Below are 16,969 nucleotides of genomic sequence, written 5' to 3'. Positions count from 1 at the left end.
TAAATACAGTACGGGTGACACCTGGTTTGAAAGAACCATATGTGAGAAGGATTTAGGAGTCTTAGTAGACCACAAACTAAACATGAGTCAACAGGGCAGTGCAGCAGTCAAAAAAGATAATACAATTATGGGCTGCATCATCAACAGGAATATATTGCCCATATTGAAGAAAGTAGCATCACCACTGTCTCCTGCTTTGGCCAGACCTCACCTGGAACAATGTGTCTTGTTCTGGGCACCACAGCCCTAGAACGATACTAACAAATTAGAACATGCTCCAGAGAAGCATGACCAAAATGATGAAACTCTGGAAACTAGCTTTATGAGGAACAAATTAGGGAGCCAGATACATTTAGCTTGGAGAAGGGAAGACTAAGAAATGACAAGGTAGCCATCTTTAAATGCCTGAAGTGTTTCTCAAATTTTGTTTCTCCAGATGTTTTGGATTTCAGCTCCCAGAATTCCTGACTGTTGGTCCAAATGACCAGGGCTTCTGGGAGTGGAAGTCCAAAACACCCATAGGACCAAAGTTTGGGAAACACTGATGTAAAAGTTGGAGGCAGCTTGTTTTCTGCTATTCCAAAGAACAGGGCATGAACCAATGGACTTCAAGTACAAGAAAAAAGATTCTATCTAAATGTTAAGAAGACCTTTTTTTACTTTATGAATTGTTCAAAAGTTTGCTTCTGAGGGTAGTTAACTCTCTGTTTTTGGAGTTTCAAAGAGATGGACATGATTCTGGGGTGCTTTAGTTGTGCATGCCAGGGAGTTTGACTTGATGCCCCTTGTGGTCTCTTCCAACTGTAAGTGTCCACGATTCTATTTTTCTAATGCTTTGGCCACTTGTCACTAAATGTCTTCCAGATAATATTTGCTCATCTGATACATAGCCCCCCCCCCTCAATATTCATGGAGGTTAATGGCCACAGCCCTTCTGTGAAAGTGGAAAACTGTGAATATAAATAAATGAATAAATGCTGTGAATATAGTCAGCCCTTGGTATCTGCAGGGGATCCATTCCAGCCCCCTCCCCCAGTCCTCCTGGTTGGGCTTTCTCTTTCTCACCTCCATCCTTTAATTTTTGTCCAGCTTTCAGCTGCACGCATTATCACTTCCACCCACTGCTCTGACCACATCTCTCCTGTGTTGGCATCCCTTCACTGGCTCCCCCTCCCTTTCCGCATTCAGTATAAGCTCCTGCTGTCGACGTTTAAAGCCCTCCATGGGCTGGCCCCTCCTTACTTATCAGACCTTATTTCTCCTCACCTTCCCACCAGGGCCCTCCGTTCTGGTAGTCAAGGTCTGTCCCAGCCCAGGCTTTCCTCTGCCCCATCTTGGATTCGCCCCTTTTCACTCGCTGTCCCTCACTCCTGGAACCTTCTTCCCCCACAAGCAAGAGCCATCACTTCTTTAACCAGCTTCAAAACGGAGTTGAAAACCATCCTGTTCAGAGAAGCCTTCCCAGGCATTGCATAATTGTCACTTACTATTTGATGTTCTTTTGGTGTCTGTTTATCGAACCATTCCCTGTATTGCTATGTACTGTATATGTATTATCCTACCTGAGAGTATGTATTTTCTCTGGAAGAAGATTAACCATCCATTATGAAGCCAAGCCCTCCCTCCAGTCCATCTGCCTTGTTCCAGGCCTCGGAGGTAGAGAGGAACTGCTGGACCTCTTACCCTTTCCCTCCACCACTCCCTTCTCCTTTTGTGTCATGTCTTTTTAGATTGTAAGCCCGAGGGCAGAGAACCGTCTAATTAAAAAGATTGTATGTACAGCGCTGTGTAAATTTACAGCGCTTCATAAATAAAGGTTAATAATAATAATAATAATAATACCAAAAACCACAGATGCTCAAGTCCCACTGACCCCACTGCCATTGGGGACAATGGGACTCAAATCTCCTTTCTTCCTCCCTCTCCAAGGCTTTTGCCCCAGGCTTGGCTTTGGGGCAGGGGTTAGAGCCCCGCCAGCCAGAGGGAGCCAAAGCTGGGCCCAAGGGTCTCGGAGCCTGGAAATTCCTTCCTGGGTGTTCAGCCTGGGGTGGGGGCTCCGAGACCCAACCCCAGCCCCTGCTCCCTCCAGCCAATGGGGCTCTAGCCTCCACCTCTGCACTGCCCCCGAAGCCAAGCCCAGAGCAGAAACCTGGGAGGGAGGGAGGGAGGGAGGACTTCAGTCCCACTGTCCCTAATGATGGCACAAGCAAGTGCACGTTCCACCATTTGGCGCAGCGCAGGCTTGCCGTCTGTCGATGCTCAAGTCCACGGATACCAAGGTCCCACTGTATAAATAAATGAAAATAAATAAATAAATAAATAAATAAATAATGGGTTTTATTTATATACTGCCCAATCACTGGGAATCTGAGTGGTTTACAACAGAGGGGATAATAGACGGTTCCCTGCCCTCAGGTTTACAATCTAAAAAGACACGACACAAAAGGAGAAGGGAATGGTGAGGGGGGAAGGGGATCAGGTCCAGCATTCTTTGCTCCCTCTGTGGCCTGGACCAAGGCAGATGGACCAGAGAGAGGGCTCTTCTTCTTCAGGCTAGCCCTGATGGAGCTGGGCCAGACTAATTTCCTCCCTCCCAGGCCGAAAGATGACAGTTATGGAGGGAGGAGCCTCTATCTTCAGCCTAGCCCTGCCTGATGGAGCTGGGCCAGACTAATTCCCTCCCTCCCAGGCCGAAACATGACAGTTATGGAGGGAGGGCGCTCTATCTTCAGGCTAGCCCCTGATGATGTTGGGCCAGCCTATTCTCTCCCTCAGAGGCCGAAAGATGGCAGTTATTATTATTATTATTATTATTATTATTTGCTATTTTTTCACTTCTCTGGGAATCTCTAAGTCCCACAACATGACTCTTTGGTCAATGCTTGCTGGAAGTTGACCACAGAATTATGATGAAGGACCCATAGAGTCCTAAAGAGAACATATTAATTCAATTCACAAAAGGGAACTGGTGAATGGGGGGGGTGACTGTACTGCTGCCTCTGACTGAAGACCCAGTTTGGACCCCTGCAACAGTTTGGATTAGAAGCAAGACCTTTCCATACTGACACCTTCCTTGTGGAATATTGTCACACTGGACTTCCAGTAGCTTGAAGATTTGTCAGACCGAGGCAGAAAAGTGGAAACCTCCATAAAAATTAATGGACAGCTTTTCTACATATCAACACTGAAGCCATTTCACCAGGATATATTATTATTATTATTATTATTATTATTATTAGCTTTATTTATAAAGTGCCGTAAATCTACACGGCGCTGTACAAAACCAAGTAAAATCAAGAATATAAAAGCCTGCCTATGGAGTACAATCTAAAAGTTAAAGCAACAAATTAAAAATATCATATAAAACAAGTTAAAACAGCAATATCCACTATTGAGTCAAGCATCTGAACAACCAGGACACAATCACAGACTCCCTGGGAATGCTTCCCTAAACAATATGGTCTTTAACTTGGCTTTGAAGCTGGTTGGAGACGTGTTGAGTCGTGCTTGTAAGGGGAGTAGGTTCCAGGAGTGAGGGGCGGCAAGTGAGAAGGGACAAATCCGGGACGGGGCAGTGGAAATCCTGGGCTGGGACAGGAGACCTTGGCTACCAGAATGGAGGGAACGAGTGGGGATGTAGGGAGAAAGTAGTTCGGAGAGATAGGGAGGGGCCAGCCCATGGAGGGCTTTAAAGGCGAGCAGAAGAAGCTTGTACCAAATGCGAAAGGGAAAGGGGAGCCAGTGAAGGGATGACAACAGAGGGGAGACATGGTCATACCAGCGCGTGAGTGAGATAGTACGAGCAGCTGAGTGCTGAACAGAAATCAATGGGTGGAGGTGAGAGAGAGTAAGCCCTGCCAAGAGAAGATTGCAGTAGTCGAGTCGAGAGACCACTAGGGCATGGACCAAAGTCTTTGCAGTAGAAGCAGAGAGGTATGGATGGATTTTGGAAATATTATAGAGGAAAAATCTACAGACCTTGGCTGTGGTCTGAATCTGAGGGATAAATGACAGAGAGGAGTCGAAAATGAAACCAAAACTGCAGGCTTCCTGAACCGGCTGAATAGAGATGTTGTTGACAGAGATAGAAAAGGAATATTGAAGGGTGGGCTTAGGAGGGAAGACAAGAAGCTCCGTCTTAGACATGTTGAGCTTCAAACACCAATGGAGCATCCAGCGAGAGACAGCTGTCAGACAAGATGAAACTTGCTGCTCAAGCCCTGGCGAAAGGTCAGGGGTGGAAAGATACAACTGGGTATCATCGGCGTACAAATGACAAGAGAAGCCAAAAGAGCTGATAAGTTTGCCAAGATACAGTGTGTATAGAGAGTACAAAAGGGGACCCAAAACAGAACCCTGAGGAACTCCAACAGACAGGGGAACAGAGGACAAAGTCTGGCCACCCGAGACCACTGCAAAAGATCTATCTGACAGGTAGGATTTAAACCAATTGAGAACGGAGCCCGAGAAGCCAAGGTCAGAAAGTAAGTCAACTAAAAGACAGTGGTCCACGGTGTTGAAGGCCGCAGACAGGTCAAGGATGGAGTAAAGGCCATTTGCCTTGGCCCGCAGGAGATCATTTGGGATCTTAGTGAGGGCCATCTCTGTGGAGTGCCGTGGGCGGAAACCAGACTGGAAAGGGTCCAAAATGGAGTTGGTTTCAAGAAACTCAAGACAGCGAGAGTAGACAACTCGTTCCAGAACCTTAGAAAGACAAGGAAGAAGGGAAATCAGACGATAATTAGACAAGGAAGAAGGGTCGAGAGAAGGTTTTTTCAATATAGGGGAAACTAAAGCGTGTTTAAAGACCGAGGGGAAGGAGCCAGAAGAAAGAGAGAGGTTAAAGATGTAGAGGAGGGAGGGCAAAAAAGGAGGAGCTATGGAGATTAGAAGACGAGAAGGAAATGGGTCAAGAGAACAGGTTGTGGGTTTGGGAGAGTTCAGCAGCGTAGAAAGTTCGTCCAGCGAGACGGGAGAAAACGCAGAGAATTTGTTAGTAGGAGAAGTCAAGAGAATAGTGGTGGGAACCAAATCAGAAAGAGTCAACTCCGGCCGAATGGTGGTGATCTTTGTAATTAATTAGCAAAATTGGAAGGAGAAAATAATGAAGAAACAGGAGGAACAGAAGGTTTTAGCAGTGTGTTGAAGCAGAGAACAAACACTGCGGGCGCCTCTTGGCGCAGATCAATAGTTTATAATAGTTCTGTTTTGCTGTGGCTAAGGCGCGTGAGAAGGAAGAGAGAATGAACTTAAAATGGATAAAATCGGCCCACTCCCTGGACTTTCTCCAGAGACGTCCGGCCGCTCGAGAGCAAGACCGGAGGAACCTAACATGATCCAGGGATGAGGCCTAGTCATAGAGGAAAAGGAGGACACGCACGTGGATATATATTGCAAAAACTAATTAAATAAAGTAAGAACAAATCTTATCACAAAGGATAGGGTTCCTGACAGAATTTGGCAGAAACCTAGAGTTAAAAGAGTTCACCATTTTAGATTGTTAACTATTTTCTTGAAACATATCACTCCAATTATAAAATGGTCTGGTTCTTCCACTAGTCAATACACCAGCAGTATTCGCAGCTCAGGCAAGGAAGGGCATCATCCCTTCAGGCTACAGAATGGACATCATTACCACAGACCTACAGATGATTGCAAGACTTGGTAAACATGTAGAAATGTTTGTGAATGAAGCAGATGCTTGCTACTTCTGCCTCTAGCATTTGCTTGCTTTGCAATGGTACCTTCCCACTGCAAAAACTTAAAGGGATATAAATATGTTGCAACTGATAAGTTCTTTCAACTTTGATCTCTGCCTTACCTCTGCAACCCAATTTCTTGTTTTCCTATTTACACATATTTTTTATCAAACTTATCACCATCTGCTACTCTCTACTTTATCTATTCCAGCTCCCAAGCTTCCATTGTTGCTGGATACCACTAAGTGACTGTGTACATAGTCCAGGTATTTCTATCTACTCAAAACCACTTTGAAACAGGTAAACCCCCTTCAAAAGGGCAATGGAAAATGACTGAGGAGGAAAGCAAGGGATGAGCTATAGCTCAATTAACATCAACAACCAGGGAGTATGCAAGATCTGGAAAATAAGCAGTCTAGTGGCTTCCAGATCTTTTACACTGGATCTCCCATAATCCCTGACCACTGGCAACCCTTGATGGGGTTTATTGACATTGTATACTGTCTGCTCTAGACTAAGGCTCTTGCCTTTTTGCATTCAGAAGGACTATATCTGTTACAGAAGGATCTCAGATAGGAGAACTAGGAGAAAGTTTCAACTTGTCACTCTAGAAACTGCTTCTGGTCACAGTTCCCAAAACTAGTCTAGACAGCAGGTTAGTATAAATTGGATTCAGATTGTTTACAGAGTGTCTATTTTCTATCCAAGATGTTATTAACTAACATCACACTGGTTTTGCTTTTTAGCAACTCTATGAATGGAAGACTCTAGGACATTGTTGTTAATAGCCCTACTCAGGTCTTGCAAACTCAGGGTAGCCATCTCTCCCTTAAGCCAATCCACCTGCAGTGGTCTTCCTCTTCTATTACAGTCTTCAAATTTAACAAGGTATTTTCTATGTAACTACCACTACTACTCTGGAGACCATGGTGTGAATCCTGGCTCAGCCACAAAAACCCCACTGGGTGATCTTGGTCAAGTCCCATTCTCTCAGTTTCAGAGAACAGCAATGGCAAGCCCCATCTGAAGAAACTTGCAAAGAAAACCCCATGACAGGTTAGTCTTAGGGTCACCATACAATAACAACAAACCACTACTGAAACTATGGATAACTGAATATCACTATTATCTTAAAGCCCTGCCCTGGCAGGACATGAGGGCAATACAAGTCAGTTGCATAAAACCAAGGAAGCTTTTGGAGTACATTTTTCTTCCACAACAATTCCTGCAAACCACTTTTGAAAACAAAAGGGAGTTTCAATTGTAAGTCATGGCAGAGTGCCATTTTCTCCACTGTTTTCTAGGGAATGTTAGAGATGTATGGGCTTCCTAAAACAAGAAGATCAGAAAAAAGGAGGCTGCTTAGGTGAAGGACAGCTTGTTCACCTATTGTCAAGTAACTCATGTCAATGAAAATCCCAAGGGAGTTCTAAATGAACTATATAGACAGGTGGTGAGGTGCAACTGGCCTAAAGAAAAGAAGTAGGGAGGACCATCTGTATTTGGGGAGAGAGAGAGAGATCTGAGTCATACTGGAAATGCTTTCAAGTCTTACAATTCTTTCTCAGACATACTTTTCAAAACAAATTAAATGCAATCCATTTAACAAGCCCAGAACAGAGTTATTAACTTATAGCATAAAATATCAAAATAGAAGTGACAGCATATCTATAACCGAATGCTTCATGAACTGAGAATGGATTAAGGAACTACAGACAGACAGACACACGCCATCCCAGAATCCCCACTGCATATGCTAGAGTTCCATAGGAGAAGTAAAGAAGATAAATCTATGTGGCAAAGGCTTCCCTGAAGGCAGAAGGTCTGATTTTCTAAGAAATCAATGGCAAAAAGCAACAACAATAAATATGCGCTGAGCCGTTGCCTAAAGCTACTCTTTGGCTCCTGGTCAAGCAGTGATGAAACCTTCCATAACTTTGGATTGAGACACTGTTATCTCAGTGATTATCATCTCCAGAAGAAATCTGAAATGCCTTTATTTCTCCGATTTTATTTACTGTCACAAGTGATTATGCATGCCAGCTGAATACAAAACTGAAACTGATTAAAACGTGTCTCTAGCATTTCCAACAAACTGCTGACACAAAATTATATACAGTAACGTGACAGCAGACCTACCCTTAAACCGCCTGGATGTTCACACCTTCCTTTAAAACAACTAACACAAACTTTTAACATAGCATCAGTATTGACTCAAACAGTGAGGAGTATTTTGCATATGACTCAGGTTATTGCAGTACAAACAAACCCTGTTTCCACAGTTCTTTATCGCAGGGATTAAAATGTCTTCTCTTTTTTACTGATCTGAAAACATAATCACTGTCTGTTACATAGTCTTGACAGCATTTGCAGCAAGTCAGGATGGCTTTCAATGGGCCAGATATTAAGCAGCTGAGTCACCCAACAATTTGGTTCTGGTACACCAAAGAGGCCAAAATCACTGGACAGAGGGGTCCACTCCCTTTCTTAACTTAAACAGGCTGCGTCTTAAGAGTGGAGCATCACCCAGCAATGTACAAGTGTGGCTGAAAAGCTCTGAATTCAGGCCTCACCAAGCACAATCCCCAGGCTGAAGCACAAAACTGGCAACACCGGTAATTTGTCCATCAAAAAGCTGGAGGTGTTCACAAAAGAAAGACTTGCCAAGCCAGTAATGTCTGGATCTGGTTCCCAAGCTCAAGTATAATAGCAGTCTGAAAAAGATACCATTCGGAAGCTGGGCTTCTCCCCTCCAGCAAAGAAGGAAAATATGGTAGTTGGTTAAAGCACCCTGCCATATGATAAAAGAATGCAGGCAATATCTAAGTCAGGAGAGGTGTTACTAAAGATTCACAGAATCATAGGCCTGTTACAGACTGCCAAAATAAAGCTGCTTGGGGTCTCTTGGGAGGTATGTTATTTAAATGATGCATGGGTCCTAAGAGTCTGGTGGTTGCGCCTCAGCCACACTCCATTCCTAAGCACTGGAGTGCAGCTTTGGTGCAGCTTCTGGATTCTTAGGATGCATGCATCATTTAAACAGCATACCTCCAAAGAGACCCGAAGCAGCTTTATTTTGGCCGTCTGTAACAGGCCATAGAATCCTCAAGTTAGAAGAGACCACAAAGGCCATCCAGTCCAACCACCTGCCATGCAGGAACACAGAATCAAAGTACACCCCACAAAAGATGGCCATACAGACTCTGTTTAAAAACCTCTAAAGGAGGAGACTCCATCACCTTCAATAAGTTCTTCTTATTGTTGAGGTGCAATCTCTTTTTCTGTAGTTTGAATCCTATTCTCTGGAGCTGCAGAAAAAAAGCTTGATCCATTCTCAATGTGATACCTCTTCAAATACTTAAACAGGGCTATCATATCACATCTTAACCTTCTCCCTGAATCTTTCCTCATAGGTCTTTATGGTTTCCAGACTCTTCATCATTTTGATCACTCTTCTCTGGACACACTCCAGCTTGTCAACATCCTTTTTGAACTGCGGTGCCCAGAACTGGACACAGTATTCCAGGTGGAACCTTACCAAAGTAGAATAGAATGGTACTATTATCCCTCAGTCTACACACTATACCTCTGTTGATACAGCTTAGAATCACATTAGCTTTTTTAGATGCTGCATCACACTGTTGACTCATGTTCAACTCTCACCATCACTTTCAACACACTACCCAGAAAAAAACAACAACTTTAGTTTCTAGTTTGGGCAATTGTACAATGTGTAGTGGAGGCGGACCTATGGAGTGTGTAACAGTCTTAATAACCTACACCTACACCAGGAAAATGTTCCTTATTTCAGTTTCCATGCCAAAGAGAAGAGCCTTCTGCCTGCGCCACAGTTTCAGAGAACTCATTCCTAGAGGAGTGTCTGGGGAGAGCCAATGTAGAATGTGGTTCATTTAGCTTGGGAAGGCCCATGTTCAAATCCTGACTCAGCCCTAGAAAAGTCACAACCTTTCAGTACAACCTAGCCAAAAGCAGTTATGAGAGGTACAATATGTTAACCCTGAGCTCCTTGGAAGAAGAAGTGTGATGACAAAACAGAATAAAGTCCACTCATTGAGAACTTCAAGGAACCCACCAAGCCAAGCCTCCTGAAGATGTCACATTCCTGCATGTAAGACTCACAAGACGTTGCTGGTGTGGTTGACAATCAGACTCTCAGAGAGGTCACAAGCAGATTCTCTCCATACATCCCCCACAATGTCAGTCCTCACCCTCCATATCTATAACTCTGGTGATCAGGGTTTGATTCCCAGCTCAGCCATGAATCCCACTTGGTATTCACATGCTCTCAGACTCAGGGGACGGCACTGGAAACCCTGTGACAGAGTCACTATAGGATTGCCATAAGTCAGAAATGACTTGGAGGCACACAACAAGACCCCACCACTGATACTAGGTATGGGTTCAATGGCAAAAGTCAGACATACAGAGGGAGGTTCACACAGGCATGTCAGCCATTTACTCCAGATAAGTAGGAAGGAGGAGTTCACACACTTGAGGTAACAGTCCACAACTGGTGGCCAACACTCATGTGTGGAAAAGCCTCCAAGGCAGGGTGACCAGATATCCTCCTTTTCCAAGATATGTCCTACATTTCAGTCTTCTGTCCAGGAAAACATTCCAAAATGTTCTCCATTTGGAGCATGATCAAGAAGCATGAGTTTATATTCATTTAGGTGTTTGTAGCTTTTAGTTGGTCATGCCCTACTTTTTTCATGAATGTTGTGCTTTTTGCAGTGCTTTGTCCTCTTATGCAAAGAGGACATTTGGTCACCCTGCTTCAATGACAATGTCACCAACTGATATTTCCAATCACTCCCATCGCCATCCAGCCAGTTCACATGCCAAGCAGCAAAGCCACATGAGCATGGGAAACCAAGTGCATGAGAAAGGAAGGCTGTGCATCCCCACCGACAAAACTCACTCACCCAATGGCTGAGTGGGGATTTGAATCCTGGTCTCCAGAAGTGGAGCCAACTGAAGGTTACCAGAGATCCTCCTCTTCCAGGACATGTCCTACCTTTCCATCGTCTGTCCAGGAGGAATTCCAAAAAGTCCTCCCTTTGACGCAGGACCAAGAAGAATGTATTTATATTTCTGGGCGTGTTTTTTCCCCCCCTTTTTATTTGGTCATGATTTCCCTTTTTCTGGAATGCCCTCCATTTTGAACAGCCTTATGCTCCTTTGCTGGTGAGGAGGACACCTGGTCTCCCTGCATTCAGTGGCTTCCCACATTCAGCTACCTGAGCCACAAGGGCATGGGAAATTAAGTACAACCAGCCCTCCACATCCATGGATTCTTTATCCACGGATTCAATCATCCACGGTTTGAAAATATCAACTTATTCCGGGGGGAAAAAAAGGGCTCAATTTTGTCATTGTATGTAAGGGACACTATTTTACTATCCCACTGTATGTAAAGGGACTTGAGCGTCCGTGGATTTTGGTATCCATGGGTTCTAGAACTAGACCCAAGCAAATACCAAGGGTCCACTGTTCATCGGAAAGGAAGGCTGAACGTCCTCCCACACGTCCTCCATCTCCACCTTCTGTATGTGCTCCAAATGGAAGACAGTTTGGGGTCCCTCCTGGACAGGAGATGGAAAGGGAGGACCTCTGGAAAAGGAGGACCTCTGCTCACCCTGAATGTGCTGCTTAGCCATACTTTGAGTGGAGGGCCCTTCGGAATCCCTCCTGGACAGAAAAGTTTATATACAAGATATATAAAGGAAGACCTAGAAAAGGGAAGAGGAAGACACCTTGGAAAAGGAGGGACATCCTGGAAAAGTCCTTCTTGGGCTTTGACTGCCGTGGCCCAAGGCTATGGAATTCTGGGTGGTGGAGTTTGTTGTGGGGCTGGGAGTTGGGGACCCCACAACAAACTCCAACTCCCAGAATTCCATAGCCTTGAGCCAGAAAAAGTGAAAGCGCTGCCAAACCGGCTTATTGCTCCAGTGTGGATGCAGCCCCCCCAAAGAGGCCCAGATCCGGGCTTACTTTCTCCTTCTTGGCGGTGCCTCCTCCTTCTCCTTGCTCGGGGGCTGCCTTGTGGAGCTTGGGGCCGGTGGGGCTCCAGGTGAGCGGTGGCCCTCCTGTTGCTGCTCCTCCCGCTCCTCCTTTCCCTGCCGCTGTCGCTGTCGCCGCCGCCGCCGCCTCGTTGCTCTCGATCTTGATCAGCCGGTGTTTCGGGGAGATGTACTTGACCGGCTCGGGCGGCGTGGCAGAGGCGGGCCGGCGCTCGCTCTGGCTGCGGAAAAGCTGCTGCGGCGAGGAGGAGGAGGAGGCGGCATTGGGGCCATTGCTCCCTCCTCCTCCTCCTCCGCAGCAAGAGGAGGCTTTGGGGGTCTCCGCCAGCAGCTCTTCGGGGGCGCAGTACTCCGCCCGGCAAAGGGCTCTCAGTTTGCGCAGAGAGGAGCCCGGCCCGCTGTAAGGGTCCTCGAAGTCGCGCTCCTTCTGGGCCCGGTACGCGCGGAGCAGGTCGCTGGTGTCGTGGCGGGGGAAGCAGGGCGAGGTGTGGTGGTGGTTGTGATGGTGGTGGTGGTGCTGCTGATGGTGGTGCCCTCCGCCTCCTCCTCCTCCGCTTCCCGCGGTGCCATTCCGCTTCTGGTCCCGGTAGTCCGGCCGCGGAGGCTGAGGGGGGCTTTTGGTCTTGTTGTTGCCCAGGCTGAAGTATTTATTCAGCCATTTGGCCATGACGCTCCCTCTTGCCTCCTCTTAAGCCTCCATGAAGCCCTCCAAAAGGAAGGGTCAGGGTCCGGGCGCCTTGGCTCGCCTTCCTCCTCCTCCTCCTCTTCCTAAGCCTCCATGAAGCCCTCCAGGGTCAGGACGCCTTGGCTCCCCTTCCCCTCCCTCTCCCTCCTCCTAAGCCTCCATGAAGCCCTCCAGGGTCAGGACTCCTGGGCTCTGGCCGGCTCCAGCCCCGCCGCCATGGGAGCCCAAGCCTCTGCTCTTTCCCCTAATGCTGCCCCTCAAACTTTTCTCTCCTTCTCAACTTGGCCGAGTTGGGCTCCAGGGGCCGCAAAGGACAACTCCTCTCTGGAGCCCTTCCTTCTTTCCTTCCCTGCCTTTCTTCTCCTCCTTTCCTTCTCTCCTCCTGGGCTCCTTCTTCCCTGCCTCTCGCAGCAGCAGCAGAGAGACCCAGCCGCCAAGGAGGAGGAGGAGGAGGAGGAGGAGGAGGAGGAGGCGGGCTCCAAGGCGGGGAGGGGCTTCCCTAATAGTCCTCCTCTCTCAGCTTTGGATGGGAAGAGGACTGACCAATCAGGAGCCTCCCTGGCTGCTTCCTCCTCCTCCTCCTCCTCCCCACAAACTCCCTGACCCTTAGTGGGCTTCTCTCCCTTTGGGCGGGAAAGAGGGATTCCCAGACCCAAAAGGGCTTCAGAAGGACACTCAGGGGGAACCCTAGCCTTCTCCTTTTCCTGGATGTGTCCTACCTTCCTTTCAACCTTCGGTCCCAAGGCTACTTTGTAGAGAGAGGTCTCCTAGCCCCTTCCAGACTCACTGACAAGAAAGAAGTTGGCAGACAGGAGCTTGCCTGGACTTCAGTCTACTTCCTCAGATGCATATCATCATCATCATCATTATTATGATTAGTCAAATATATAGCCTTGTTATTTTGTAGCATCAGTATGTCAAGAGATCTTGTAGCCCCTTTGAGACTGACTGAAAGAAAGAAGTTGGCAGCAGCTTTCCTGGACTTCAGTCTACTTCCTCAGAAACATATTATTTTATTGATAAAGTCAGCTGACTAAGCAATAAAATTTGTTGTTGTTGCTGCTGCACTGGTGGCACTGGTGGCGCAGTGGTTAAATGCCTGTACTGCAGCCATTCACTCAAAACCACAAGGTTGCGAGTTCAAGACCAGCAAAAGGGCCCAAGCTCGACTCAGGCTTGCATCCTTCCGAGGTCGCTAAAATGAGTACCCAGACTGTTGGGGGCAAATTAGCTTACTTGCTAATTAGCTTACTTGCTGTTCACCGCTATGATCTTTGGAATAGCGGTATATAAATAAAACAAATTATTATTATTATTATTATTCAAAGATATAGCCGTGTTAGTCCGTAGAATCAGTATGTAGAGAGATGCTGTAGCACCTTTGAGATTCACTTGAAAGAAAGAGGTTGGCAGCAGGAGTTTTCCTACTAGGCTCAAGTCTACTCGGATTTACAGTACAGTCGGCCCTCCTTATACGCGGATTTGCCATGCGTGGATTTGAGCATACACTCATGGCAAATCCAGGGAAATGGCGGCACGTGTGCACGCGCACCACCATTGGGGACAAAAGTCCCTCTCCTCCCCTCCTCTTTCCCTTCCTCCCTCCCTCCTACCTATCTACCTACCCTCCCCCCTTCCCACTTACCTGCTCTGTCACTGTGCCGCCTCCTCCTCTTCCGCCGCCGCAGTTCAACGGCCAGGTGCTGCTCATGGAGGCCACAGGGATGTAGCTAGGATTTTAGGAAGGGGGGGGGTCCAGACTAAGTGCCACCATTATAATGGGGCTTGAGTGCGGCGGTGCAGCAGCACGCACCATTCATTTTTCTAATGGAAGGGGGGGTCCAGACCCCAAGAACACCCCCCCCGGCTATGTCCCTGGAGGCCAAGAGGCGTCCAGGCTGCACCCAGCTCTTTTGCGGTGGCGGCGGCAAGGAGGACGAAGCTTGGCCTCATCCTCGCTGCTGCCACCGTACAAGGTCCAGCTGCCTCTGGGCCACTAAGCTGCAGCCGCCCCTTGAACCGCGGTGGTGGAGGAGGAGGATGAAGCTAGGCCTCGTCCTCCTCGCCGCCGCTGCGGAAGAAGGGCCGGGGCCCGGGGGCAACCTGTCTCTGCGGTGAGAAAATATTTCCCCTTCATACCTCTTGTTCAGCAGGACATACTGACAGATGGTGTAAGGAATAGTGTGTAACCCAAAATGCAAGGGTCTCAAGAGGGCACCCACACTTAATATCGAAATAGGGGGATTTTATTAGCTCAAATGACAGCAGCTGAGATGGCTCGGGCAACTAAAGCAGAGATGAAGCCTGTGTATCATGGTTCCAATAAACAGGACTCTAGAGTGCAGGTTCAATAGCACCATAGAGCCGTGCCCCTGCAACTATGGCACCCCTTGGAGGATGCAAAAAGGAACTGCTTTTTGGCTCCTTTTTGTGCCCTCCAGAGGCCAGATTGGGGCTGCAGTGTGAGGTAGCCACAACCGCGATCTGGGCAAGAAAGGGGTGGCCTCCCTCTGCCCCTGTACAGCCTCTTAAAGGGGTTTTCACAGGGCAATACCATATTGATTCCAGACATGTAGCTCAGTGGACACTGAGATGGGAAAAGGCTCAGCAGCAGCCTTAGGATTGTGGCATGGCCAGTTTATGTTGAGAAGTCAGGTGAGATACTGATAGAGTGCCTGTCTGGCTTCAAACAAGAACAAATTGGGGGTGACTGGGCAGGCATATTTATAGGACAAACATATCCAAGAGAAGGCTTGGGGACATGAACGGATTTCCTGGAGGGAAGAATGAGCAATTAAGTTGAGAATGGTTGGACTACCAGTGTAAATGTCCTTGGATGAAAGAGTATTGCTCTTGGAGGGGAGTGCACTTGGATTTCTTTCACGTGTAAACACAAGGTTTATCGTCCACCATCACTCCTATCAATGCAGGGATTATGCAGCTTCTGATCTTGATCGCCCTCTCCTGTCTACATGCACTTGAGCTTCCCCATGCTGAGCATAGTGGATCTCCTTATATAGGGCAAGGCAGTCTCTCGCATTGGGGTGCCCTTGCATCTGTATGCTCCAGTCATCCCTCTGTGATATCCATTTGATATTGGCACAGAGGAGGTGTGCAGAGACCTTGAAGTAGCAGATGGAAAGAAGGAGAACTTTAATTTAGAATGGAATGGAAATCAAAAGATAATTCCAGAAGCAGAACAATAGTATTCACAAAAGGATAACACCTGAATGACTTCCGAGACAATATTACCCATATTCCATAGCTCCGCTATGTCCCACTTACTAATTTTCAAAAATGCTTTCTGGCCTGGTTTTGATTTGTTGGATCTTATGGTAAGTTCGTATTTGAGCTGTATATTCCCTTTCCCCCCTCTTCTTTTGCAGCACAGCTTAGCTGACTAGCAATTTAACTGTGCTGGATTCTTTCATCTGGAATGATATAAAAATGGTCCAAACGATTGTGCCTCTGAAAACTGTTTTCAGATTGCTTAGAAATGTGTTTGCATCTAGACAAGATCCCGAAGTGTAAAGATGTATCATTAAATACTAAAATTAGGATTGTCTATGTCATTGCATTTTCCATTTCTATATATGGTTGTGAAGGCTGGGTAGTGAAGAAAGCTGATAGGGAAAAAAATCAACTAATTTGAGATGTGGTGCTGGAGAAAAGTGCTGAGATTACGGTGGGTTGCTAAAAAGATCAGTGGATGGGTCCTAGAGCAAATCAGGCCCAAACTCTCTCTAGAAGACAATAAACTGAAGTTGGCATACTCTGGCCTTATCGTGAGAAGCAATTACTCACTAGAAAAGACTGTAGACAGCCAGGCTGGTATAGTGGTTTGGGTGTTGCATTGTGACTCTGAAGACCAGGGTTCGAATCCTAGCTAGGCCATGTAAACCTTGGGCAAGCCACATTTTCTCAGCCTCAAAGGATGGCAGGCAAACCCCCTCTAAAGAAGCACTGCCAAGAAAACCCTGTGATAGGGTTACCTTAGGGTTGCCATAAGTCAGAAATGACTCAAGGGCACACAGCAACAACCACAACAAAAGAATATAATGTTTGGTAAAGTTGAAAGCAATAGGAAAAGACTGCATTACAGATAAATAAACTGAACTAGAGATGCCACAGCCATGAATCTGCAGAAGAGCAAGATGGTTGAGGTTAGGGTGACTTGGAGGTCTCTCATTCATAGAGTCACAATGAGCCAGAGTCAACTTGAAGGCATTTAAAATTCAACAAAAATAGTACATCAGTCTTTACCATGTTCATGCATTTTTCCCAGATATTGTTTGCACAGGAGCTTGTAAATTTGGTCCCTAACATGTACGGTTTTATATATTCACTCACTTTAAAAATGGAGGGGACAGATCATGCTTAAGAAACTTACATGTGGAGGCCCCAAAAGAAATGGTGCCTTGAATTTTAAGAGACCATGACCAGCAGAAAGCACAGCCCTGATCCCTCTCAGTTCTTTCCATGATAATGTGTATGCTCACTAACCATCTGCACTGGGCTTAAGTCCCACTGAATGTGGCAGA

General features: G+C 46.7%; 1 protein-coding gene and 1 long non-coding RNA gene across 2 annotated transcripts in view; both read right to left on the bottom strand.

Moving 5' to 3' along the window:
* Positions 1-12,857, bottom strand: part of SHB (SH2 domain containing adaptor protein B) — a 197,788-nt gene extending 184,931 nt beyond the window's left edge. The window contains exon 1 of the mRNA XM_042448509.1: positions 11,715-12,857. Within this exon, the coding sequence (XP_042304443.1) occupies positions 11,715-12,410 (696 nt within the window). The 5' untranslated portion in view covers positions 12,411-12,857. The remainder of the gene's footprint in view (positions 1-11,714) is intronic.
* Positions 12,858-15,523: 2,666 nt separating this feature from the next.
* Positions 15,524-16,969, bottom strand: part of LOC121920179 — a 39,502-nt gene continuing 38,056 nt past the window's right edge. Inside the window, exon 3 of the long non-coding RNA XR_006101688.1 lies at positions 15,524-15,550. This is a non-coding gene — a long non-coding RNA (uncharacterized LOC121920179). The remainder of the gene's footprint in view (positions 15,551-16,969) is intronic.

This window comes from Sceloporus undulatus, chromosome 2 (assembly GCF_019175285.1).
Source record: "Sceloporus undulatus isolate JIND9_A2432 ecotype Alabama chromosome 2, SceUnd_v1.1, whole genome shotgun sequence".
NCBI lineage: Eukaryota > Metazoa > Chordata > Lepidosauria > Squamata > Phrynosomatidae > Sceloporus > Sceloporus undulatus.
Note: the sequence above shows the minus strand (reverse complement) of the source record. Positions and strands in the feature narration are given on the sequence as shown.